We start from the raw sequence: 26,512 nt of genomic DNA, 5'->3' as shown, positions 1-26,512 counted from the left end.
ATAAATGTGTGTGTGTATGTGTGTGTGTCACAGGGATATTCGCCACTTGCCAGTATACAGACGGGCATTGAGTGTCTAAAACCAGACAAACTAATTCTTGTATAAGGTTTTGTTTTTATTCAGAAAAGTAAACATGCGGACCGCTAATGTTGCTCTTCTGCTCATCGGGATACACCTCGTTTATGCTGGTGAGTAGATGGTTTGACCGACGGTTTAGTGAAATTCCATGATTTCATCCATAAAGTTAATTATATTTAAGTGTTAATGTTGCGATTGTCACACAGGATTAAAAATAATCCTTAAAAGATTTTAAAAAACGTCATGTTGGCTATCTCTGTTCGCTGACAAGACAAGTTGCCTGTTTTTAAACAATGGAATTTAATTTTGAAGACTAGTCTGGACTAACTTTAAGTGACCATTTCTTAGTTAACAGATTTAAGCAAGAGCATAATGTTCAGAAAAACGGACTTAATCTGACTTAAATATGGATTTGAGCTTCACCCATTATTAGCAACGACATATCAGTTGACTGTGAGCACTTCTAACCTGAATATTAAGTAACTTAGGCTAATAGAAATAGAAACCATGCAGTAGTTGCTGCTGGAGTAGCCTGCATGTGTGTCGTAAATGAGTACGAATTTGTGAAATAGCCTATTGCTAGGCCTATATGTACAGATTTAATGTAATGTAGGCCTATAGCCATACATAACCGATTACTCACAACTTGTTTCTGCTGTTAAACATGTTTCATGCCTCGTAGAGATTAATTAGTAGAGACATTTTCAATTTCGATTGACCCGAAGTTGTTCACGTAGTCAACTGTAGACCGTCCTTACCTAAAGTGAGTTTCGAACGTTTTAGTTTGAGAGTCGTACACTCGTTTTTCTTTTCTTTTTTCATGTGTAATGCAAGAGCTGGTAAGATTTCATCACGTAATGTTCTTTACGTTTTTTTATTTTTAGGTTTGCAAACAATTTATGTACAGATAATAATAATTTTATGCAGTTTGCCTATTGTTTTAAATAATTGTTTTAATAACAGTTATTTGGTTATTGTTTTTTTATATAAATTTTTTTTTATTAAATTATGACTGATTTGCAATACTGTGACAAGAGCAAGCTTAGATGACAAGGCAACCGGCTATGTTGAGACTGAGCTATACATTTGCATGGGAAATAATGATGCTTCTGTTTTCTACTGATGATTTTATGCTAAATGATGTATTTCGAGTATTTTTAGATTAATCGCACATTGACTGTACATATTTCGCCTTCAGTCTTATAGGGTAGATTATATTAAATATCTAATAATTTTATTTTAAATGCATAAAAATAATAAAAAAACACATTTTAAATACTTTTTCTGGTATGTTTTCATAATAAGGATAATTCTACATTTGCTGAGGGGTACATGAAAAACTGTATTGTACTGTAAACTGTAACATTTTAAAGATTGCAATTAATGTATTCTTTAAAATGTTTACCGTAATGCAGTTTTTCTTCTGTTGCTTTGGTATATTTCTCAAATTATTCTTGACATTTTGCAAACTATTTCTTAAAACGATTCATACATATACAGCACAATACAGTGGTTTACTGCAAAAGCTTGTAACTTGCTCAAAATCCTTAGTTAATTTTTCCAACATAAATTTTTGTCAATTAACAATATCCGTATCAACAGAATGACAAGTCCTTGTGTCATTGATCGCACAGATAAATATTTAGTTATGTTGTCAACAACAGTATACTCTATATTTTCTTATGCTATAAATATGGCTATAGTTTGGATGACAATGACTGAAAATGCACACGGCTGCAGTTTTTCTATAAGGCAACAGTTTCAACAGTTGAAAGTTACACAACCCTTTTAACTGTACACTACTCTAAAAAAAATATTGTTGCAATTAGCTATCACAAACAACTTAAAAATTTGCATTTTAATAACTTTTCTGGATTTAACTAGAGATAGTTGTCACTTCTTATTACATGTACACTAATTAAGACGAGACCATTTTACAGCACAAAGAAAATAAGTAGCCTACGAAATACAGATACAAATAAACACCCCTTATAAGGCAAAACTGTAAATGCAGTCTTTCTACACCTCCTGATGTCCTGGCCAAAGATTCTCATCAACATCACAGTGGATATCTTCACTTGCAATGAAGTGCTGAAATAATCTTTTGGAATGTCGGATCAGCCACATTCCCATTCGTTAGTGGAGATCAAGATTCACCAGTGAGGAGTTAATTAATTTAGGACACATTTACAAAAAATAAAGCATAATAGAAATGCAAATATGCTTGACAGATGATGACAGTCTATATGTTTTGGTGGGTAAGACTAGAATAATATGTTTTGACTCAACTAGTATAATATAATTTGATCAACATTTCAGAAAATTGTACATAATAAAGCATTGGTAATTTGTTCAAAAGAATAAGCAATTGTTTTTTTTGTGCAGAGTAGATGATGTGGAGGTTGAACAGGCAGTTTTGAGAAGTTCAATTAAATCTGAGTAATGTATCAAAGCGACTGAGGAGGTTATTGAGGTTACTATAATGTTATTCCAGAGTTTTTTTTTTTTTTTTTTGCTGTTGACACTAGAGGGCAGTGTAGGATATATTACCGGTAACTATTATTAGTGTATGCTTTGAGTTGCAACAGGCAGTTTACAGAAAAAAGTTTCTTAAATTTATGTAATTATATAATCTGCCATCAGTTCTGCAAAAATTGCTATACCAAATTATCTTTTGATAAAAGAGTGTGAGGGGAATCTCAATTATTGTTGTCATTATAGAGGCATTAAGGTTTTCAACTGTTTCTTTTTTCTTTCAGGAAAACATTCCCTGCAATACTTCTACACGGCAACATCAGGTTTACCAAATTTTCCACAGTTTGTGACGGTTGGAATTGTAGACGAACAACCTTTCACATATTATGACAGTAACATTCGCAGAGAGACTCCTAGGCAAGACTGGATGGCTAAATCTGTGGGAGAAGACTACTGGGAGAGGAACACTCAGGCCTCAATTGGGTCTGAACAAGCCTTCATGAACAACATCAATGTTGCCAAAGATCGCTTTAATCAGACTGGAGGTGAGCACTACTATATGATATACAATTCCAGTAAAAAAAAAATTATGTATTTTTAAACAAACAAATAATTCAACAAATGAAGGGATGTTATTCCTGAGGGGAGTAATGATTTACTAAACAAGGTTAGCATGAACATTCTTCTAGTAATCGGATCTTTTACAAACTTCTAATATATTATTAAGTTTATATTAATGTGGTTGCAAAGCATTTCTTTATGTTCTTTCGTGCATTTTATTTCTGCACATACGATTTTTAGAAGTATCTGGTTTGAACACAAAAGATTTGACCTGAAACACGTTTATTAACTGTTGGTATTGTAGTCTGTGCAACTACATTTCACTTGTGTCACGGACGGTGGTTGACAATAGGCACATGACGATGAAGATGAATGTTAAAGTAAACACTTTTAATAGATAATCCAACAGGTATCCACAGGACAAGGCATAAACTGAACTACCACACACAACCAGACGAGACTGCACAATGAAACAGAACAGAACTTAAGTACATGTGATAATGACAGAGATAATTTGTGCTCAGCTGAACATAATGGGTAACCAACACAACAAACGACTAACTCAGACAGAGGGTGATTAAACACAAAAAGTCCAAACTAACCGAACTGTGACAACTTGTTACAAGAAAAGAGAAAGGGCAGTATATTATGTAAGGAATAATTGATGATGGGCCGTTAAATAATTAGAAACTAATACACCCCCGAGATGGTAATGAATAAAGAATTAAAATGTATAAACACTGATCCATTCATTATCCTTTAGAATTAATTCATTTTCTAGATACTTTCAACAAATTCATCTCTCCTACTTCGTCTGTTTTGAAACAACACAGTGTTAAACAAAACAATGTGTTTAGCAACATTAAAAGTTTGAGTTAAGAAACATACTAATGCCAAACTGAATGAATTGTAAGTCTACTGTGTGCTTCATGTGAGGATAACTATATGCTAACAAAACAATTTTTTTATAATTATTTATACTTAAATATACAATAGTATAATATCTATAAAATAAATTTAAGATTATTTATTTTATTGACTATATTTTCTAGCTGATCAGAGTAATGGTTTTCCCTCAGTAAATTATGAAAACTCATTGACTGTTCAGAGAGCCACAACTGTTCAAACTCCAATGGAAACTCCAACTGGCAAACATTATTTTATAACCAGATACAAATATAGCTAGACGCACGTCTTTCTGACTGTCTGTCGAACTCGTCTTTCAGACGAGTTTTTGTCAAGGCAGAATTAAAGTTTAACTTGAACTTCAACTATCTAGTTTAGATCAATCAAATGCAAATTTGGTTTGATTTTAATATCATGTAACCAGAGTAGGGAAAACTGTTCTTTTTACTGTCTCCATCCGTTTATACATAGTAAAGGGATACAAGAGTGTTAAAGAAGGTCAATAGATGAGCAAGGACGGGAATCTTAAAGAATTTAACAATTCTGTTTCTGAGACACGGTTCCAGTTCATTAACCCAGGGCTCGCAAAATTTCAAAATCGCTGGTAGCCCTTCGGGCAGGCACTCTTCAGATTTTGGTAGCCCGAAATGAATTTTACTAGCCCAGATAAAAAGACAATTTTATTAATGTAGAAAATTGGTTAGGAGTCAAACCAATGATTCAAAAAAAATTTCAAACCACAAAATATCAACAAATATGCATCTGGTTCTAACTAAACTGAACGGTGTGTGACCAGTATAGAACATGAATCAGTTTGTGTGTGTGGCTCAGCCCCCAGTTGAGGGTATGATAAAATAAAAAAGTAACACTTTAGTTTAGGGTCTAATGCTCACTATTAAGTTTCATTAACATGCAGATGGCAGTGTTTTATCATCACGGAGGTCCCGAATGTGAGATATGCTAGTTAGGGGGGTTCAGGGGCACCCCTGAGAAAATTTGATTTCTCTGATCTACATATGTGCATTTTAAGATGTTTTGGATATTTGGAAATTGGATAACAATAGCTTTAAAACCATGTAAGTGGGCAGCTGATTATTTTTCTCTCCTCATCAGCATCACACTTCTATTCTCTTAGTTTTTCTCTTGCTCTGTCTCTTCCCCTCCTAAAGCTGAGCTTTGACCGATAGAGGCTTTTCATTTTTGTCTGTCAGTGAAGTAAACTTAGGGTCAACTGATAGGTTGATTTATGAATCATTTTCTCAGATGCATTAATTTACTGAAAGCTACTAGGAAAGCTAGGTAGCCTAACTAAGTTTATTAAATTCATTTACAGTATGTACACATTCATTATTGATCTTATTCCTAATACAGGGCTTTATAATCAAAGAGGTCCTACATTTAAGGTTATTAGGGGGTTCAAATTTTTTATTTCTCTGATATGTCCATTTCAAGACGTTTGAAGGCCAAAAAAGGATAATAAATAGCTTTAAAACAATGTCAGTGGGCAGTAGATTGTGTCAATACCTGCTCTCACTTCTTATCCATCACTCTCTTTTTCTCTCAGTCTCCTCATCTTGCCCTGTCTCTTCCCCACCTAAACCTGAACTTTTTTAATTTACTGAAGGCTACAAATTGTATATTAATTCTCAACATGTACACATTCATTATTAATCTTGTGCCTAACATGAAAACGGCTTTGTTAATGCTAATGTCCCCTCACAATGACAGTAAACTAATTATTAGTCACGTTATATAGGCCTATTTTCAGTCCAAAATGGCGAAATTCGACAAAAGTATATTCGTTTGTCTGATTATTTTTGTCATTCGTTTCACATTTATGACCTAAAAAAGCTGTCAAATATGAAATGTTTAGTTTAGCTACTTACATCTTATCTCGCACTTGGCTGTAAACTGAAGCGTCAGTCGCTCTGCTCAAATTCGCGCTCTGCAGCTTCTTGTGAACATAATTAAAGCCCGCCTACAGCTTTCTGACGTGCGCTCTGCTCGGCGCCGCTGCGGATTGAAGATGAAGAACGCGCTGAATCTGATTATAACGAGACTGAAGCGAACACTATTTCAGATAGCCCGTCGGGCAGGCCGGTTATGCATTTTGGTAGCCCGACTGGAAAACACAATAGCCCCGGGACGTCGGGCAGGCGATTTTGCGAGCCCTGTAACCGATCCATTAATGATTCTTCTTTAAGAATAATTGATCCTAACTACAATAAATAAACATACTAAACAAAAACAATTCTACTTTTGGCAGCATTTCTTTTTTATTTAAAGTACCATTTATTATGACAGAATGCTATTCCTAATGTGTGTCTTAAACAACCAGTCAGTAACTGATTTAAGTCACACACTAAAATACACACAATACAGTCACGGTTCACAGTTTATTTTGATTGGATATGATGAAAATATAATTAATCCGCTGCAGTGAATAAGTCAACAACTGCTGCGACTGATTCAGTCAGTGAGAGATTCATTCAAACCGATAATTCAGAGCGGTTCATAAGAGTCACTGATTCGTGAGTCAGATTACACTGATCGCTCAGTTTGTTTGCTGTCGTGTTCGAGAACATCGCAATAGAAATCGATGTAAAAAAAGTATATTTAATAGGCTACTCGATCAAAAGAGTTAACACAACTACAAGCCAAGTATACTTTGAATAATTAAAATTTTAAGTATATCTCGATCAAAAGATTGAGTACAAGTATAGGCCAAAAATACTTGGACTTTTCTCTCAGTATAAGTCAAGTACACGTAGACTGAAAGTATGCTCTCTTCTTTTTAGTTGAAAAGAAGTATACTAATAGAATACTTGAATAAACTTCTTTTCCATGCTTATTTGATTTACTCTAAGCTATTCCACCCGAAAGTTTGTTACTATATAAAGCTGAACATGTTAGTTTATAAGACGGTGTGTAATATTATGTTTTAAAAAAAGTATTTAATAAGCTACTCAATCAAAATAGTAAACACAAGTACAAGCCAAGAATACTTAGAATACTTAATTATACTTTTAAGTATATCTCGATCAACAAGTAGAGGCCAAATATACTTAGACTTTTCTGTCAGTATAAGTCAAGTATACTTAAGTGCAATTTGAAGTATATTTCTGAGAAGTACATAAAGTATATTTCTGAGAAGTATATAAAAAGTAGACTGAAAGTATTCTTTCTTATTTTTAGTTTAAAAGAAGTATGCTAATAGAACACTTGAATAAACTTCTTTTTCGTAAGGGAAATCATACTAGAATGTGGTAAATCATGGTAAACTATGGTAAATCATGCTAGAACATGCTAGCGACGTGGTAAATCGTGTTAACATCATGCTACCAACATGCTAATCATATTAGCATAATGCTTGCAACATGCTAATCGGGCTAACATCATGTTAATCATGCTAGCAACATGCTAATCGTGCTAACATCATGTTAATCTTGCTAGCATCATGCTAACAACATACTATTCATGCTAGCATCATGCTAGCAACATTATAATCATGCTAGCATAATGCTAGCAACATGCTAATAATGCTAGCATTGTGTTAAAAACATGCTAGCAAAATGGTAATCATGTTAGCATAATGCTAGCAACACGCTAACTCTGTTAACATTCTAGTTTAATATTATTATTCCACCCTGAAGATCTTCATGATTGTGATCAATGTGTCCTGTTGTTTTTGTTCTTGCTGAGCAAAACCAGTTTCTAAAATGCTCTCGATCTTTTGAGCAGAAACCACAGCAAACCAATTTAACAGAAATGAATTATTAAAATATAAATGAATAATGATTTATTATACTTATTTATACAATTATTTTGATAAAAATACTCAAATACATATGATTAAATAAAATATAATTAATAATAGATTAATTAACATAGAGGCCGTTACAGTTATTTGTGTGTTGCTTTCTTGAAAAGAAAGATAAAAACTCAAGTACTGTTCTAGTACGCATCATTATTTCATGATTGTATTTACACACACAGTTTCTCACATCTTCATTTTAATACTGTGGATGAACTCCAGATGAAACGCTGTTCATTCATTTATCTGGGATTCAAGAAATCTCTCGCTTTTTCCCCACATATGTTTTAGTCAATCTTCTGCTCATCAGAAGTGTGAGTTCACACACACGTACAGTAGAGGAACACTGATGTTGATCTGCTGAACTCAGTGTGTGTAGAAGAGTCTCCTGCAGAGTTCAGCTCCAGCTCTGCTCTCACACACACCGGACTGTCATTGTTCAGTAATCCTGAGACTGAGATCGGCTGATTCTGTGTGATTCAGTGCGACTGGAGCTCAACTCTGCAGGATGATGATGATCCTCCAGGAGTAGATCAAATACTGCTGATTTACACTGGTATTGTGGTAAAGTCGAGTCACTCTTAAACCGTGCGAAGAGTCTTAATAAGTATGATATCCTATTTAAGATTATTAATTGTATTGACTATACGTTTTCTTACTGATTAGACTAACGGTTTTCCAACAGCAGATTATAAAACTCTCAAAAATCCCATAGACAGAATTCAAACTCCAACTGTCAAAAAATTCAAATGTAACCAGACACACAAATGAAAGATTTTAATATCATGTAACAGAGTAAATCACCTCAGAAACTCTGCTCTCCGCTGTCGAGAAAACTGTCCTTTCTACTGTCTCCATCAGTTTAATCATAGTTGTGATGTCCGCCGTATGATGCATGATAGAAACACAAGACGAGATGAATATGCAAACTCACGTCAGACTTTACTCAACAGAAGCTCGCTAAGCATACAGACATAACCAAACAAACCCAGAGCATGGATTCAAAAACAGACCTCAATAATAGAACAAAGATGTCTGTTATCCTGATATACAACAATAGTAAAGAGATACAAGAGTGTAAAAGAAGCTCAATAGATGAGCAAGGACGGGAATCGTAAAGTTTAACAATTCTGTTTCTGAGAAACGGTTCCGGTTCATTAATCGATCCATTATGTCGCGTTTTGGTTTTGTTCATGTCATGTGATTCCCTGTTTGTCATGTGATCCTGCCATGCGTTCCCTTGTCTGACGTGTCGTGTTGTCATTGGTTCATTGTTCACAGGTGTCCCTTTCTTGTCATTAGTCTTGTGTGTATTTAAGCCCTCGTGTTTGTCATGTGTCTTTGTCAAGTTTTGTTCCACTGTTTGGTAAGCGTCATGTTTTGTTGTGAGTTCATGCCTCGCCACGCTTTTGTTTTATGTTTGATCTTCTGTTTCTAGATAAACGGCACTTGTGTTCTCATCTACACTTCCTCCAGTGGATCCCTTACACATTAATGATTCTTTACAAATAATTGATCCTAAGAATCAACAAACATACTAAACAAAACAATATTACTTTTGGCAACATTTCTTTTTTAATTAAAGTACCCTTTATTATGACAGAACGCTCTTCCTAATGTGTGTCTTTAACAGCCAGTCAGTAACTTCACTAATTTAAGTCACACAAGCCTAAAATACACACAACACAGCCACAGTTCACGTTTTTTTTTTTTTATTGGACGTGATGAAAATCATATTAATCCGCTTCAGTGAATAAGTCAACAACTGCTGCGACTGATTCAGTCAGTGAGAGATTCAGTCAAACCGATTCTTCAGAGCGGTTCATAAGAGTCATTGATTCGTGAGTCACATTACACTGATCTTTTGTTTTCGTACGTGATCGTATGTTTGCTGTCGTGTTCGAAAACATCACGTTGTGTGTTTATTGTCTTTGTGTTATTTCACATCTCTCTCATCATAATAAATCCAGACGATAAACTCACATCTCAGTTAAATAATCATTTCTTTTGCTGTGTCGCTGTAGATTCAGCGGATAGAAAACACTGTCAGAGTATTTCAGCACAGCGTCTGTCAGCATCAGTGGAGGACGAACCGACTGAATTCGTTCAGTTCTTTTTTGTAAGAAAAGAAACCAGTTAGAGATCTGTCTTAGAGACAGAGGAGAAAAGTGAAGGTTCAGATGAGCTGAAGTGATGCGACAGGACGTCCTGCTGAATGAAATCATGATTGGCTTTTCAAACTATCTATTTTATATGAATCACAGGAGCTTTACGACATCAAGCGTGTTTTATATTGTGTCTCTGTCGTGGTTCCTCGGAATAAGATTGTTCTTCTGTGGTAGTTTCAGTCGCTGCTGAAGCTCAGGATCAGATGTGATTCGTCAGACGTCAGGCTGGAAATAAGGGCTGCTTTACTCTTATTAGAGAAGCAGAACGATGGTTGATCAGTTATTTGTTATTGATCAGAAGGACACAGAAGATAACATCCTCCACACAATCAGATCAGTCATTCTCAGTTCTCTGAACCTCCATCAGGGTTTGTCTTTCTGTTAGCAGTCGCTCTGACTGTCGTGTTTGATAGAACCTGCAACAATTCACTCATTTATTTCACAGAAATCTGCAGTGAGCATTTAATCAATAGATACACGTCATTATGTGTATTATGTTTTTCTCTATCACAGTGTGACTTTCCATTGGATTCTGTTGTTTTTATACTGAGCTGATGATATTTTCTATAGGCTACCTTTAAAACCTAAACTTAAAGGGTTAGTTCACCCAAAAATGAAAGTTTTGTCATTTACTCACTCTCATGTCGTTCCAGAAGAATATTTACGCTGCTTTATAAGATAACCATCTTTTGGCCAAATTCTCACATGCGTCTTTCACAGAGAACACAATCCCATAATGCATTGTAAAATCCTTAGTGAAACAATCCACATAGTTCTGAAAATTATAAAACAAAATAGTTTCATCGAATTAAAAACGGATTATTTTACACAATATTTGTGTATGCATATTTATGTTTATTAGAGTATCACATTTGGCGATATGCTAACGACAAACTGAATGGATTGTGAGTTTCCACAGTTGAGCAGTGCTATATTTATGATGCGTGTGTTTCTGTCTATGTGTAGTGCATCCGAACCAGTCACTTATGAGTGTCCGTTTCATTCAGGATGCTGTCTATGTAGACTGAGATTCAGCTCGCTGTGTTTTAGATCAGAGTCCAGACGGACCCTACAGCGAATCAGAGCAGGGCAGTTGAGCAGCAGGACTGGTCTCACTTATATGTGGTGTTTTAGAGGCTGTTACTGATAATCCCCACCAGAACTATTAACTACCTTAACCAGCAGGACCAGCAACTAGACCAGCACTAACCTACAGAAACAAGCCAGATCCAGCGTCTGAACTCATGCAGGTCTGAGCGGCTCTCAACAGGGTTTCACTGTATCTGAGTGAGGAGAACGAGAGACAGAGACACAGCAGAACCTCAGAAGAGAGACAGAACAGAGCAGAACTTAGAGGAGAGAGACGGCTCCTGAAAGACAGACACGGAGAGACAGACAGCCGTCAGATTCACAGGAGATCAACAGGTGACAGTCGTAATTAATGACAAACTGTCATGATGTTTGAATGGCATTTAGTTCAGATGTCATGAGACTCCACGGGTCCCCATTGTGTGTGATACACGGCGATAAGGGCCGAAACAAAACACTGATGCCAAAAACTAGATATATAAAGACGGTGCGCTCGTATTACTATGATCGGGAGAAAGTGCAAAGCGCAATATGGCAGAATAAGTCCCGCCTTCTCAGTAAAAGAGCCAATCGCCAGTTGGTGAAGTCATGACGTCACTGCAGCTGCCGTTAGAAGCTCCGGTTGCTATAGAAACAGTCAGTGTTCTGAGACGAACGCTTACGACTGCGCATCGGCTGATCCAGCCTGGAAAATGCAGTTTTTGTCATGATTTGAGCGTTTAGAAACAACATTTATGAGACAGTTGTTGTCAGATTTCATTGGTGATTTAAAATATGAAGTTTAATCGTAAGCTTGGCGAACAGCTTTGGAGAATTTGATGTTCCCCCGTGTAAAGAGAGAGGAGCTGCGCTTGCGGGACTGAAGCCGCTGCTCGAGAGGCGTCTGAAAGATGGCCGCCGGTGAAATGACTCGCTGAAAGAGACTTCGCTGATGCAGAACACTGAACTGCTGCAACAGCACAACATGTTTCCATAGTTACTGTACGTTCATCAGCTGACCCTCTGTGAATATCAGTGAAAAATGACTTTTGTAAGAGATGGGGGGTGCGATGTTCCCCTCAGGGGCGAAACAGTGGCCGGAAAAATCCCATGCACTTTGCATTGCGGAAACTTTGACGGGTCATAGCTCTGAGCGAGGATTTCGCAGAAACGTGCGGTTTACCACAGTTGAAGAGGCTGGCAGGCTCTGTAAGAACATACCTCACAATGGGGTAAAAGTTGATAAATTGCTTAGGAATTTTGTATTGAACATAACTCTGGATCACAGTGTCATAGAGACAAGGGGGCGGGCTCATTTTACTCAGATGACCAATCAGTCTCTCAGGATCATTGTGAAGCTATCAAGCCACGCCCTAGCAACCATTTAGAGCACCATAGCAACAAGTTCCATAGACTTCCATTGAAAGAGATCAGAGGGATGTAGTGTCATAGAAACATGAGGGTGGTCTCGTTTGGCTCAGGGCATCAAACAGCCAATCATGAATCACCTCAACACTTCCTAGCCCCGCCCTAGCAACCGCTGTCGAGCACCTTAGCAACCAAAATCCAAAGAGGGATATCTTCCATTCTGACTGTCACAGAGGCATGGGAGTTGGTTTATATCATTCATACTGACAAGCAGCCTTTGGAGTTTCATCATTGGCAGCTCCCAAGCAACTCCATAGCAACCAAAGAGAGTACCCTAGCAACCGTTTAGCAAGACCTATATCTCTGCATCAAAACATTGTATAAAGATGGCGTTAGGCTCTTTTGACTAAATCATGGTAAATCATGCTAGAATGAGGTAAATCGTGGTAAATCATTCTAGAAACATGGTAAATCATACTACAATGTGGTAAATCGTGGTAAATCATGGTAAATCATTCTAGAACGTGGTATATCATAGTAAATCATACTAGAACAGAGTAAATCACTGTAAATCATCCTAGAACATGGTAAATCATGGTAAACTACGGTAAATCATGCTAGAATTATGGTAAACGATGCTAGAAACATGGTAAATCACAGTAAACTATAGTAAATCATGGTAACTATAGTAAATCATGGTAAACTGGTAAATCATGGTAAACCATGCTAGCAACGTAGTAAATCGTGTTAGCATCATGCTAGCAACATGCTAATCATGTTAACAGTATGCTAGCAACATGCTAATTGTGCTAACATCATGCTAATCATGCTAGCATTTGCTAAAAACATTAGCAACATGCTAATCATGCTAGCATCATGCTAGTAACATGTTAATAATGCTAGCATGATGCTAAAAACATGCTAGCAAAATGTTAGTCATGCTAGTAACATGCTAATAATGTTAGCATGATGTTAAAAACATGCTAGCATCATGTTAGCAAAATGCTAATCATGATAGCAACATGTTAATCATATTAGCATAAAGTTAACAACATGCTAATCGTGTTAGCATCTTGCTAAAAACATGCTAACCGAGTGCCAAATTTTGCCACTGCAAGCACCACTCACATTTTCTTCAGGAAATCTACATTCTAGTTTAAAATTATTTTTCCATACTGAAACTCTTGATGATTGTGAATTCTTGATGAATGATTAATCAATGTTTCCTGTTGTTTTTGTTCTTGCTGAGCAAAACCAGTTTCTAAAATGCCCTCTGTCTTTTGAGCAGAAACCACAACAAACCAATTTAACACAAATGAATTAATAAAATATAAATTAATAATGATTGATTATACTTATTTCTACAATTATTTTGATAAAAATACTAAAATACATATGATTAAATAAAATATAATTAATAATAGATAATTATATAGGCCGTTACAGTTATTTGTGTGTTGCTTTCTTGAAAAGAAAGATAAAAACTCAAGTACTGTTCTAGTACGCATCATTATTTCATGATTGTATTTACACACAGTTTCTCACATCTTCATTTTAATACTGTGGATGAACTCCAGACGAAACGCTGTTCATTCATTTATCTGTGATTCAAGAAATCTCTCGCCTTTTCCCCACAGATGTTTTAGTCAGTCTCCTTTTTAATCAGAAGTGTGAGTTCACACACACGTACAGTAGAGGAACATTGATGTTGATCTGCTGAACTCAGTGTGTGTAGAAGAGTATCCTGCAGAGTTCAGCTCCAGCTCTGCTCTCTCACACACACCGGACTGTCATTGTTCAGTAATCCTGAGACTGAGATCGGCTGATTCTGTGTGATTCAGTGAGACTGGAGCTCCCTGCATTCAAAATCTCTTCCACAAGAACTGATAAAGTTTGTTCTTGCACGTCAAGCAAGTTCGGTTGAGCTTCTGTTTATGTTCGCTGATCAATGTTTATATGTGAATAAAAGACTGAATTAAATCTGTTCATCATATAAAGCGATTATGTCTCTTCAGAAGACTTGGATTAAACAGCTCGATTCATATGGATTTATTTTATGATCTCTTCATTAATGTTTTGAACCGTCAGAGTTTTGGGTGAACAGTCTTTCAATGGAGGGACAGAAATCTCTCAGATTTCATTAAAAATATCTTCATTTGTGTTTCAAAGATAAACAAAGTCTTATGAGTTTGGAATGACATGAGGGGGAGTAATTGTTTTGTTTCCATGTTTTCTGGGTACTTTCCATAGACTGTTAAAAAATACCACTTCACATTTACGGTAAAAAACTGGCAGTTGTCGCTGTCATAAATTCCCTAAAAAAATACTGTCAATGTTTCCAGTTTTACAGGATGCCTGTATATTTTACAATTATAACCGTATATTTCATTTAGCGATATAATGTTAATATACTTACTTTAACTACCAAAATCTGCCTTTTCACCTTAAAATGCCCTGATAACATCACAATAATACAGGAGGCACAGTATAAAGACATTTCATCATAAGGCCTGTTCATAAAACATGGTCAACACTCGTATATTATAGACGGTGCACAGAGTCACACACAAACATGAAACACCTTCAGGGAAACACACACAACACTAAAATAATGCAATAAACATTAACTAAATAACATCAAATGTAACAAAACACACTAATGTACATTACTGATAACAAAAATAACAAGAAACTAAACTGTTTATAAAGAAAAACAATCAAAAAACATGTGACAGTACATAAAAAACATACATTTGACAGTATTTTACAATAAAATACATTTTCACTGTATGTGGTATCTATATATATTTATCTATCTATCTATTGATCTATCTTTCCATCACTATAAACAACCACCCTGAATAACCTAGCAACCACATAGCAACACCCCAGCAACCCCCCGGAGTCCCTAGCAATCACATAGCAACACACTAGCAACCACCCCAAGTACCTTAGTAACCACATAGCAACATCCTAGCAACCACCCATAATACCCTTTCACCTACATAGCAACCACCTAGCAAACACTCAGAACATCCTAGCAACCACATAGCAACCAACAAGAATGCCCTAGCTACTTCATAGCAAGACCTAGGCAAACGTCTAGAAACCATCCAGAACACCCTAGCAACTGCTTAGCAACCATGCAGAACACCCTAGCAACTGCCTAGAAACCACAAAGCAACACAATAGTAACCACCTAGCAACCATCCAGAACATCCTAGCAACGGCTATTAATGCCCTTGAAACCAAACTGAACACCATAGCAAATACATAGCAATCTATTTATTTGTCTGTCTGAGAACACAAATGTCAGGACATGTCAAAACACCTCCAGAGCCCAGAGGGTTAAAACCTTCAAACTTCAAGATTTTTAAAATACTGTTCTTCAAAATTCAAACTGCTTCAAACTTCAAGCTTTTTGAACAAAAAAAAAAATGTTCCCACAATATAATTTTTTTTTTTTTTTAAATCAGGTTTTACTATCATTGTGAGACATTTTGTCCCCACAATGTAGGGAATACCTGAACTCCACACACACCTACACAACACACTCACACACACTATCTCTCTCTCTCACACACACACACACCTACACAACAGACTCACTCACTCACACACACACACACACACACACACACACACACACACAAACTGTTTGTCTCTCTCTGATGTTTTAAAGCGCTCTCACTGTTGGTCATTCAGAGAGTAAAGAGTAAAACAGTGAATGTTTGTCACCTCGTCAATGACCAAACGAACACTCATTAATGTCACTGATGAGGGTCTGATATTGTCTGGTGTCTCTGTGTTGTGTTGTTCTTCTACATCTGTTCGGTCTTAATCATGAATCTAGTTCCTGTTAACCCTTTCCTGCCTGTGTTTTCTCCTCTGCACTGCTGATGGATGTCGTCTAGAGCTGTAGCTGGATTGCGGCACGTTCATTTATTCTTTTACTCCGACTGAACAAAGAAAAGTTGCTCTTCTTTCTAGAATCTACTCACATGAGACAGTCAAGGGTGAAATAGGTTTCCACAGTATCCCAGATTAAAAAAGAAAAGAAAATACGAACACATGAATCATACACAGGCTGGGGATTCTGTAGAATGAACTCTTATGAACTATTATTATGGTAAAGTTGAGTCACACATCAACAGTGTGAAGAGTCTTGATAATTTTGCTACGAGATCAACCAAAGGGAGTTTTGTAGCCATAGTTGGTTACTTTAGAGACATCTGCTCTGAAAAACTACTCTTTCTAATGTTTCTATGAGATTACTCATAATAAAAGAGAGAAAAAGAAGGGCAATGGATGAGTAGAGGTGGGAATTGTATAATGAGTTTAACAGTTCTGGTTCTGAGACACAGATCTGGTGCAGTGAATAATTCAACAATCACTTTAAGTCAGTGAGAGATTCAGTCAGACTGATCATTTAAAACAAAGACCAACTGATTAAAAAGAGACAGTTCATAAGAAGCATTTATTCCCATTATTATTGAATACACTTCTGCACATTATATGATTTGTGAATGCTCTTTTGTGGAACTAGTGAAGACATCACAATAAAAATGTTGTTTGTTTATTGTCTTTGTTTTATTTCTCAGTATCTGGTCTTTTTCTCTCATCATAATAAACTGACTTTTTTTTATAGAATGGAGGCTAAAAAAACTTGTTTGGACTTTCTGATTAACTGATGATTTTAATTTGATTGTATGAATTGATTAATTATTCAGATTCATTCAAACCGTCTCTCTTCCTCAGGTGTGCACACATTCCAGCAAATGTACGGCTGTGAATGGGATGATCAGACTGGAGCAACTGATGCGTTCCGGCAGTATGGATATGATGGAGAGGACCTTCTGTCTCTGGATTTTAAGGAGATGAGTTGGATTTCCCCAGTGCAGCAAGGAATCATCTCTGCACAGAAGTGGAACAAGGACAAAGGCTATATTGAGATTAACAGAAATTACTTCAGCACTGAGTGCATTGAGTGGGTGAAGAAGTACCTGCAGTATGGAAAGAGCAGCCTGCAAAGAAAAGGTACATCACTTCTTATCCAGCATTGATTATAAAGCCTTTCATGTTCTGTAAAAAAAATAATGTACACTAGACTTGTCATTGTAAAAAATAGTTTTGTCACTTGAGATATCTTACACTGCTGTAGTGTTCTTTCCTTCAGAGAAGATTGTTTTGTTTATTTTAAGCAATACAGATTATGTGGTTTGTTTATAGATATGAATTAAAATGTATTCTTTAAAAGATCCAGGAAAAGCATGTTAATCTAATCCCGTCAATTATGAACCGGCTAGAAAAGTATAAGCTAAAGTAGGCATTAAAGCTCAGTGTTCAGTTACAGGTTACTGTACAGACTCCTTAAGTTAAGAAAACCCTTAGATTACTTGTGTGTTTAGTTACTCGATGTGACAAAGTTTCATTGAAGACCAGAGACTGCAGGAAGACTGACAGTAGCCTAATTTTGAGATCATTAGAATCTGGATAAGCAGGTGCTTTAAAATTGTCTTGTTTGGGAGGACGTCAACATTGTGTGTTCTCTCTCTCTCTCTCTCTCTCTCTCTCTCTCTCTCTCTCTCTCGCTCTCTCTTCAGTCTCTCCTCAGGTGTCTCTGCTGCAGAAGTCTTCCTCTTCTTCAGTGACGTGTCATGCTACAGGTTTTTACCCCAGTGGAATAACAATCACCTGGATGAAGAATGGAGAAGAGCATCATGAGGATGTGGATCTTGGTGAACTTCTTCCCAATGAGGACGGAACCTTCCAGAAGACGAGCACCCTCAGAGTCACACCTGATGAGTGGAAGAACAACAAGTTCAGCTGTGTGGTGGAACATCAGGGTGAAATCAAGAAAGAGGATGAGGTCAGGACAAATGGAGGTGAGAGAAATGAGACGAGTGAACTACGGATGTAGTCCCTCCTGTGATCCCCACTTTTGAGTCTGTTTAGGGTCTTCACTCACCAGAAAATAAATCCAAAATAATAATTAAAAACAGACAAATGCTGTATTAACAAGGATGTTTATTAAAATTAAGAATGATATTAGGATGAAATTAGATTATTTCTCAAAGAAACTATGGCATGTGAGTGTGGTCATTCTCATTTTAAAGCTTGGCTTCTTCTCTTTAACAAACTTCTTGACCTGCAGAGAGGAAACAATCAATTGAGCACAAACACATATGATTATTCCTGTATTGTTTTTATAAAGCTGCAGATTGTCAGTGTGCTGTTAATATACACACGTACTGCTGATCACAGTCACACACACTGTTTGAGATTTTCCACCAGTGCTGGTTAGTAGCATTATCAGACTCTTTGAGTAATCTGAAGTTTTCCTCTGATCAGGAGATTCTGTTCCCATCATGCCGATTGTTGGTGTTGTTGTTGCTGTCGTCCTGTTGATCGCCATTGGTGTCGTTGGGTTTGTGGTGTATAAGAAGAAACAAGGTGAGGACACAGTTTAGGCCATACAAAGTCTGAAATCTCTTCAATAGCAAATAAGAAATATTAAATGTTGTTTGTGACTTAAACTAAATTGATTCTAGTCTTAGTTTTGATCATGTTAACTCTTGTTTGTTGAATATTAAAAGAGAAATATATGTTAGTGCTGTCAAATCGATTAATCACAAAAAACATTTGTGTGTGTGTAAATATATATATGTATAGATTAGATTAGATTAATCATGATTACTCGATTTGACAGCACTTATAAATATATATAAAATATTTATGTTCTACTTTCCTTTGGATTTGATGTTCATTGATTGAAATTGCTGAACTTAAAGCTCTCTTCTATGATTGTTTTACAGGCTTTAAACCTGTCAGTGGTAAGTTCCTCATAAACACAAATTATAAAAATTATTATAAAAACATGAGTTCTGCCCTTGGTCATGAAGTGGTTAATAGTAGTATCTTCATATATCTAAATCCATAATGTAATGTTTTGATAATGTGAAATAATACAGTAAGTAAAATAGAAGTTTGTCCTGAAACTTTTCTCTCTAATGTAGATCTTATATATATGATATGATATGATAGAGTGACTGCTGTGCTGATCTAGTCTTGTATGAGCTGTGTGTTGTTTTTATTTTAATGTTGTTTTGTGTTTTAGGTTCTGATGATGGTTCGAACAGCTCAGCTCATCCACAAGCATAAAGACGTGTGTGTTCTCGTTCATCAGTGCAACTCTCTCAGTCGTGTGAAATGAATGAAATGTAACATGTTTCTTCTGGCATTTTAGGAGACTGGACATGTGCGAGAAATCAAGTTGAAAAATAAAAATGCTGCCCATCTTGCTTACAAAAATGCGCTCTCACACACACACACACGCACACGCACGCACACACACACACACACACACACACACACACACACACACACAGAAAGAGAGAGAGAGACAGGGGGATTTCTGGGATTTCTATTTTATGGTTCTAAATTAATTACATCTAAAAAGAAATGTTTTTGTTTCTTCACACTTTCTGTTCATCTTATGGTTAACTTTTGAATTTTACCATGTAGAAATACAACTCATTCATTACAGAGCCTAAATTAGAAAATGTGTATATTTCTCTTTAGTGACAGAAGAAAGAACACAAATCACTGATTGACAGGGTTGATTGATTTGTAGGATTTAAGAAAATTGATTTGTAGGTTAGTGATGTCAGAACTGATCATTAAAAAGAAATCAGAAACCTGAAGTGTTTATAGTCAGCTGGTAGAGCAGCCTCTCAGATCTTCTTCATGTCTATGTGTTGTTTCTACAGGGATATTTACTGTGGGAGCTAGAATATGAATATGAAGTAAATCAGGGGAAGACTGCTAACTAGTCCTAGAAAATTGTTTATCTACTGCAACATTTAAATACATTTAATTAAACTTTAAAATGTAGATTGAATGATTTGTAAAATTTGTCTTTTCCGTCAATTAAATTAACCACTATGTAGATTTAACTTTTTATTGCTTGTATGGAATTATTGGGATTTTTTGTTTGTATATTTCCTTCTTTTTTGTTTCCTTATTATTTTTAGTTATTTAGATAAGCTGTAGTACAGAATAATAGTTGATTCTTGTTAAATAATCGTAAATAAACGCTGTACTATTGAACTTTTACATATGTCTGAACAGTAAAATACAGATATTTTCCTTTATTTGAGGTTTCTAAATCTAAATTATTTACATGAATGTTTTTCTTTGTATATCAGTTGCATTCAAAAAATTGTAATGCTGTTTTGATTCTTTCTAAATAAATAAACCTCACAAAACGAGCAAGTGGCAAATGTCTTTCACACTTTTCAAATAGCAGATTTAAAAAGAATTAAAATTAAAATGAATAAGCAAAAACAATGTTTTTTTTAAATCACCAATATTTTTTTAGGTTTCAGGATTTTATATACCAAACTTTGTATAAAGATGATTCTCAACTTTGTTATGAAAGATATAACAGAATTATTTTTTAATTTTTTTGCAATATGTGTGTAAAATTGTCATAAGCGAGTTTTCCCATTTTATACAATGTATCTATACATTCATTGTATCTAATTTGCATATTAATGTGTTCTTGGGGCAACATGTAATGAAAAAAAAGTGTAATAATGGTAGTAATTGGCTAGATTTTCATAATATCTAATATTTCGTAGGAATGGGGAATATTTCATAGTCCTAGTGTCCAATCAATACGTACACCAATACCTAGTATGTCTTGTTTCGTAACAGAAAGTCATATTTTGATTTGAAACCCCATTACAAATTCTTGAATTTAAAAAATTGTCAGATTTAAATGATAATTACAAAATATTATCATGTTTCCATAAATGTAATCACTAAATGAATGTCAGTCATTTTTAAAGTCATTTTAAAGGGAATTGTCATAGTGAAACTTCCAAATTTGGTAACTCTGAAAAGCCCTGAATATGCTCTTTTCAAGACATCCAGGCTTTAAACTGTGACATGTATGATGTCAGAGAAATTCACTACAATATAATGTCCATTATAGAGGAAAAAAAGTCTATACATGGGTCCCAGTAGGATATTTAGACACATTTATCTGAAAATGCCTTTAACTAGCAAAAACATTTTTCAGTTAAGTTCACAACGTAATTTCGGGAGGAGTGACCCTATCTAATCTTTCAATGAACTGCCGGAGCATAAAGCAGCCGCTCACCTCGTTCTGGCATCAGCAGTTTTGGCATCCCTCCACCTCTCCAACTCCACCAACATAATTTAGGCATCTTGTTACCATACTCATCACCCAAGCATTAGTAGTCCCACAGGGGGGTATATCTAAGCTGGAGTTGAAGCCGCTTCCTTGAGTTCCTCCATTGCGGACAGCAAGACAAATATGCCTAACCTTATTAGCTTAAAGATTATATGGGCAAAGGAACTTGTTAAGTGTGAACTGTGTGAAATACCAAATGTAATGATATTCTATATGTGTATGCTTCACATAAGTGACATTTTCTATAGTGATATATCAACACTGATTAACCAAACCATTAGACCAACATCTATCGTACTGATTTATCCCAAAGTAAATTTAATCTTGTAAAACTAAATCATATGAAAAAACTCGTATAAGGCATGTATTTATAGCATATTTTTAGCTATCGCTGTTGGTGCTCAAAGTTGAAATTAGAGATTAATGAAAAGCAACTGCAAGTTGTATACAAGCATGACTGATATAAGTACCAGTGCTGACCTTCATCACATTATTTGATTGACAGATTCTAATGCAAAAGACCTTTTAAAATAAAACACAATTTGTAAACTAAAATCTATCAATGGTATATTTAATTAATTATATAGATTACAACATATATCTAAATTTTTAAATTAAAATGAAAATGTCCTTTCACTATCTTTGTATTATTATAATTTTGTTAAAAAATGCCATATTGCACAAAATTTCGCTGCACTTTGTTTAACCCTTGTTAATGTTGCTACTAAGCACAATTTTTTTTTTTAAGGGGCTATATGTGTCCTGCAAAATAAGCCAATTAAGATAATTAATTTGCTTAAAAAGGTAAGTTAAAGTATAGAAAATACAATTCAGAAATATTACAAAGAATGCACCAAAAGTGTTTTTTGATTTGAGAAGAGTTTAATTGTCTCAGATATTATAATAAATCAGTGAGTTTTGAATGAGTGAGATCATATGTGATCAGAACATTCCCTTCTTATAGCGGTGGATTAACTCGGACACGTCCTCCTTACACACCTTGATCCAGCCGTCCTCCTGCATGTGGTAAACTAGAAGAGAAAACATGTGAAAACGAAATCTCTTAAACACAGAGCACATACACACATGCAACAACAATGAACATTAATGAATTAAGTAAATAATAATGTTCGACAGAAACACAAAAGTATTTTTGGGGACAAATAACAGATTTCTCCCAGCTTTAGGCTGAAAAAAAATGGCACATTACTGCAAGTAAATATGTTGTACCACCAAATGTATTTACAGTTAATCAAGTTTCACTTTTATTTCTAGCCAATTTGTAATACATTACAGGTACTTACGGTTGACCACACCACCAGAGTAAGCGTCTCTGTGTGTGGCATGAGCGATGCCACGCCGGCCCAGCTCATACGCCTCCTCCACAGTCATATCCTCACGATATCCACTGTCCACGACTCCATACGCATAACTGTTCCCACAGCCAGTGGAGAACATCCGGCCAGAGAGACGTGTGCCATTGTCATCCACATAGTACAGGCCTGGACCCTGATGTGAGGAAAATGATCATATGAACAACTGGAGATTACGTGTGTATGCATAATTGTTACACATGAGATCTTACCAAGAACTTTGCAATAATATTATTTATTGTATTAACTGTATTTAACTGTATTGTATTGTATTGTATAATATTATATGCTTAGACAGAACACCCTAAAAATATGCAAAAAACAACAACATTCACATTCAAACACACAGACTTCACCTGCTTGTCCCAGCCGCAGATCATACTCCCCATAGACAGACCCATGCCTCTGTATCCCAGCATCATGTTGCACAGGAGTTTGGAGGCTGCAGACACTGAGATCCTCTGCTTGTTGCGTAGTTTGTAAAGTCTGTTTTTAAAATACACCATACTTAAAACTACATAGTATTAATGAAGAATAGCTGTAAATATTGGGATCAACATAATGGGCTGCATTTGAAAACTGCATTTTCAATTATTGTAAATTGAAAATTTCAATTATTCAATTATCAAATATTAATATTTGATAGTTTTATAATGAACAGATAAAAATGTAAGCCTTTATTCTCAAGAAGTCAAATCAAATAAAAACACTGATCAACATACATTTACAGACTACATCAAATATGATGACATGATCTTCACAACATTAAGTTGCCATGCAAAAACCAATGAGATTTGACATTAGTTGACATTTGAGCAGGGCCGTAGCTGGGGTATCTGGGGCCTAGTATAGCCGGGGGCCCTCAGAATCGTCACCACCTTTTGACCCGCCAGTGATGGCCCTGCATTTTGAGGTTTATGTCGGCATGTTTAATGTAGTCTGTACATGCATGCATTGATCAGCGTTTTGATTTGATAGTGAATAAAGGCTTGAATTTTAATCAGTTCATTATACAAAATTTAGCTTAATACCTTTATGCCCTTTGGAGTTTAAAGTTTTTTGATCCCATTAACTTTCATTGTATGGAAAATGAAACAACCAAAACGTTCTTCAAAATACCTTTTTTGTGTGTTCAGAAAAAGAAAGACAGTCTTACGGGTTTGGAACAACATGACTGTGAGTAAATTATGACAGAATTTACATTTTCGGGTGAACTATCCTTTTAAATCTTTACTAATGCACTGATTATTTTCATTTTAAAATCTGTTCTTCTAATAATCTAACCAAAGCTTTAGACAGTACATTTTCTGACACAGCTGAACACAAACTGGTAACTTCATCCTTTGAGCAGATGCTCATCCCCTTCAGAAGCATGCTGAGACAGACCTGCACTCTTTAGCCAGCAGTCTCTCCCAGTACTGACAGTCTGCAGCGCTGCCCGACATGGTGCCCAGCAGGTAAGGGTTGATCTCAATCACTTTATTGGCCTCCTTTGATGCTGCAACACATTTGGAGAAACATCATGATATGGCAGATAAATACATGACTGACATGATGTTCACAATTGTTGTGATTTACTCTGAATCCTGTTATCAACATCAGCTTGCTATTGACTTAAGGAAGTGTTTTATACTCTTCAATGATGTATGGATGCTTACCGATGTATTTTCCAGCTGATGCTCTGGAGTCAACAGCCACGATGACTCCATGCCGGAACTTAAATGCCAGGGTTGTGGTGCCATGATTCAGATCTATGGAAACGCCATCCTCACAACTGCATGATTTCAGAAACTTAGAGGGCTGATGAGAACACAATATGTTACAGTGCATATATATACATGTTTTATATATATAATTGAATGTTTTTGCTGTTGCTGAGAGTCTGCCCCCCGTGTTTCAATAAGCAAATTTATCTGGGAGATAGAAGAAACATATTCTTGCCGTAGGCTATAAGCAAATAAAAAATATTTGAAATGTTGTTATAAATACCTATAACGTGCTACACAACAGCTGAAAATAGTCTACAAAACTAGAAAAATTATGGTTTATGGATATTTTTGGAATCAATCTGTTAAACATGCTATGTTTCAGTGCAATCTCATGCTTCTTACAATTTCACACAAATTGTTTGTTTTTATGTTGCCTTAGCGTAACGCCGTTATAATTTGCCTCTATGGTTTAGTAAAGAGTTTACTTTGATGATAAAGTTACTTACGTCGACTCCGACCGGTACTGCGAATTCCTGGCATTTGGTCCCAAAACTATAGTGATTTGACCCGTCGAGAAAATGCGTTTGCTTAAAGCCGAATTGTGACGCGGAATTATATTTATATCCACTTACATCCAAAAGAGCCATTCTTTTTATAAAGAAAGGGAAATTAAAGTAAATAAAACAGTAAAAGCGAAATAAGCTAACGTATTTTACACGAAGGAAATACGATTCCTCTACGGAAGACAATGATTTCGAAACCGAAAGATTTAGAGAAACTGTTTTAAATGTAGTTTCGATTACGACTAGAAAATAGCCTATATATGTTTAAAAAACTATACATATACGCTATCTACAAATAGCATCTGTACATTATGTACTTCTTTTTGCTTCTGTTGTTTAAAAGTATTTGATATTTATGATAATTTTGTGATTCTTTGAGGAAAGTGTTCTGTACACTGCTGGCTGACCAATAGGAGCGCGAGTCTTTCAGCGTCATCAGTATCTGTATAGATTCATCCGATGAAGGTTAAACAGGTGTAACATTTGGTATGGTAACCTAAATACGGAAACAAGTAGGGATGAGCGAGTACAGCATTATCTGTATCTGTATCTGTATCTGTTAACCATATGAATTATCTGTATCTGTATCTGTACTCGGACTGGGTGGGGCCTAACCCGGAAGTGGGCGGGATTTAACCCGGAAGTGGGTTGGGTTGTCTTGAAATGGGCGGGGCTTTAACCGGTATGTTATTTTAAGCATGCAATTGATATGGGTTGATCAGAAATTGTTATATTTATTGCTGAGTAGAAAACTATTTACATGACAGCATCAGCATTGAGCTTCAGATCAATGGTTTTGATCACGATAACAATCGCACTACAGAACAAGTTTTGCAACAATGAATACAACACATGCGGTTGCAATTATGAAGTAAAATGTAATGAACAAGAGTTTTCATCTCAACTAGGGCAGGGTGATATGGACCAAAAGTCATATCCCGATATATTTAGGCTGAATTTCGATATATGATATATATAGGCTATCCCGATATTTTTTTATTTTTCATGTTTTATTTTTTTCTAAATTTGTTGACACACACACTGAAGTACTGTCCCCCTTTACTTAACATAAATTGTAAGAATATGACTAATAGTAAAGACTAGTACTAATAAACATTGGTCTATGCTAAAGGTATTAAATAGCAGTCCCAAACTAGTTTTTGTTAAAGGAGTCATAACCTGCCATTTTCACTTTTCCACGATAATCAA

At 35.7% G+C, this 26,512-nt stretch overlaps 2 protein-coding genes across 3 annotated transcripts; one reads left to right on the top strand and one right to left on the bottom strand.

Moving 5' to 3' along the window:
• Positions 1 to 20,708, top strand: LOC311299701 (major histocompatibility complex class I-related gene protein-like). Of its 2 annotated transcripts, XM_084423486.1 has the most exons (8): positions 22 to 188; positions 2,838 to 3,098; positions 17,197 to 17,475; positions 18,042 to 18,323; positions 18,790 to 18,891; positions 19,254 to 19,271; positions 19,556 to 19,603; positions 19,685 to 20,708. In XM_084423486.1, the coding sequence occupies exons 1-7, from the start codon at positions 134 to 136 to the stop codon at positions 19,597 to 19,599; spliced, it is 1,041 nt and encodes a 346-aa protein (XP_084279612.1). In that variant the 5' UTR covers positions 22 to 133; the 3' UTR covers positions 19,600 to 19,603; positions 19,685 to 20,708. The 2 variants fall into 2 exon arrangements, with proteins under 2 accessions (XP_084279611.1, XP_084279612.1); XM_084423485.1 differs by having other exon boundaries at positions 1 to 188; positions 19,556 to 20,708.
• A 1,746-nt stretch (positions 20,709 to 22,454) lies between these two features.
• On the bottom strand, positions 22,455 to 25,920 carry psmb8a (proteasome 20S subunit beta 8A). Its single transcript, XM_084423494.1, has 6 exons — positions 25,247 to 25,920; positions 24,690 to 24,831; positions 24,418 to 24,529; positions 23,388 to 23,517; positions 22,963 to 23,167; positions 22,455 to 22,689 (listed from the first exon to the last, which is right to left on the bottom strand). Exons 1-6 carry the CDS (start codon positions 25,385 to 25,387, stop codon positions 22,601 to 22,603), a joined length of 819 nt encoding a protein of 272 aa, XP_084279620.1. The 5' UTR covers positions 25,388 to 25,920; the 3' UTR covers positions 22,455 to 22,600.
• Positions 25,921 to 26,512: the final 592 nt, after the last annotated feature.

The sequence above is a fragment of the Rutilus rutilus genome (genome assembly GCF_951802725.1).
Source record: "Rutilus rutilus genome assembly, chromosome: 11".
Lineage (NCBI taxonomy): Eukaryota > Metazoa > Chordata > Actinopteri > Cypriniformes > Leuciscidae > Rutilus > Rutilus rutilus.
Note: the sequence above shows the minus strand (reverse complement) of the source record. Positions and strands in the feature narration are given on the sequence as shown.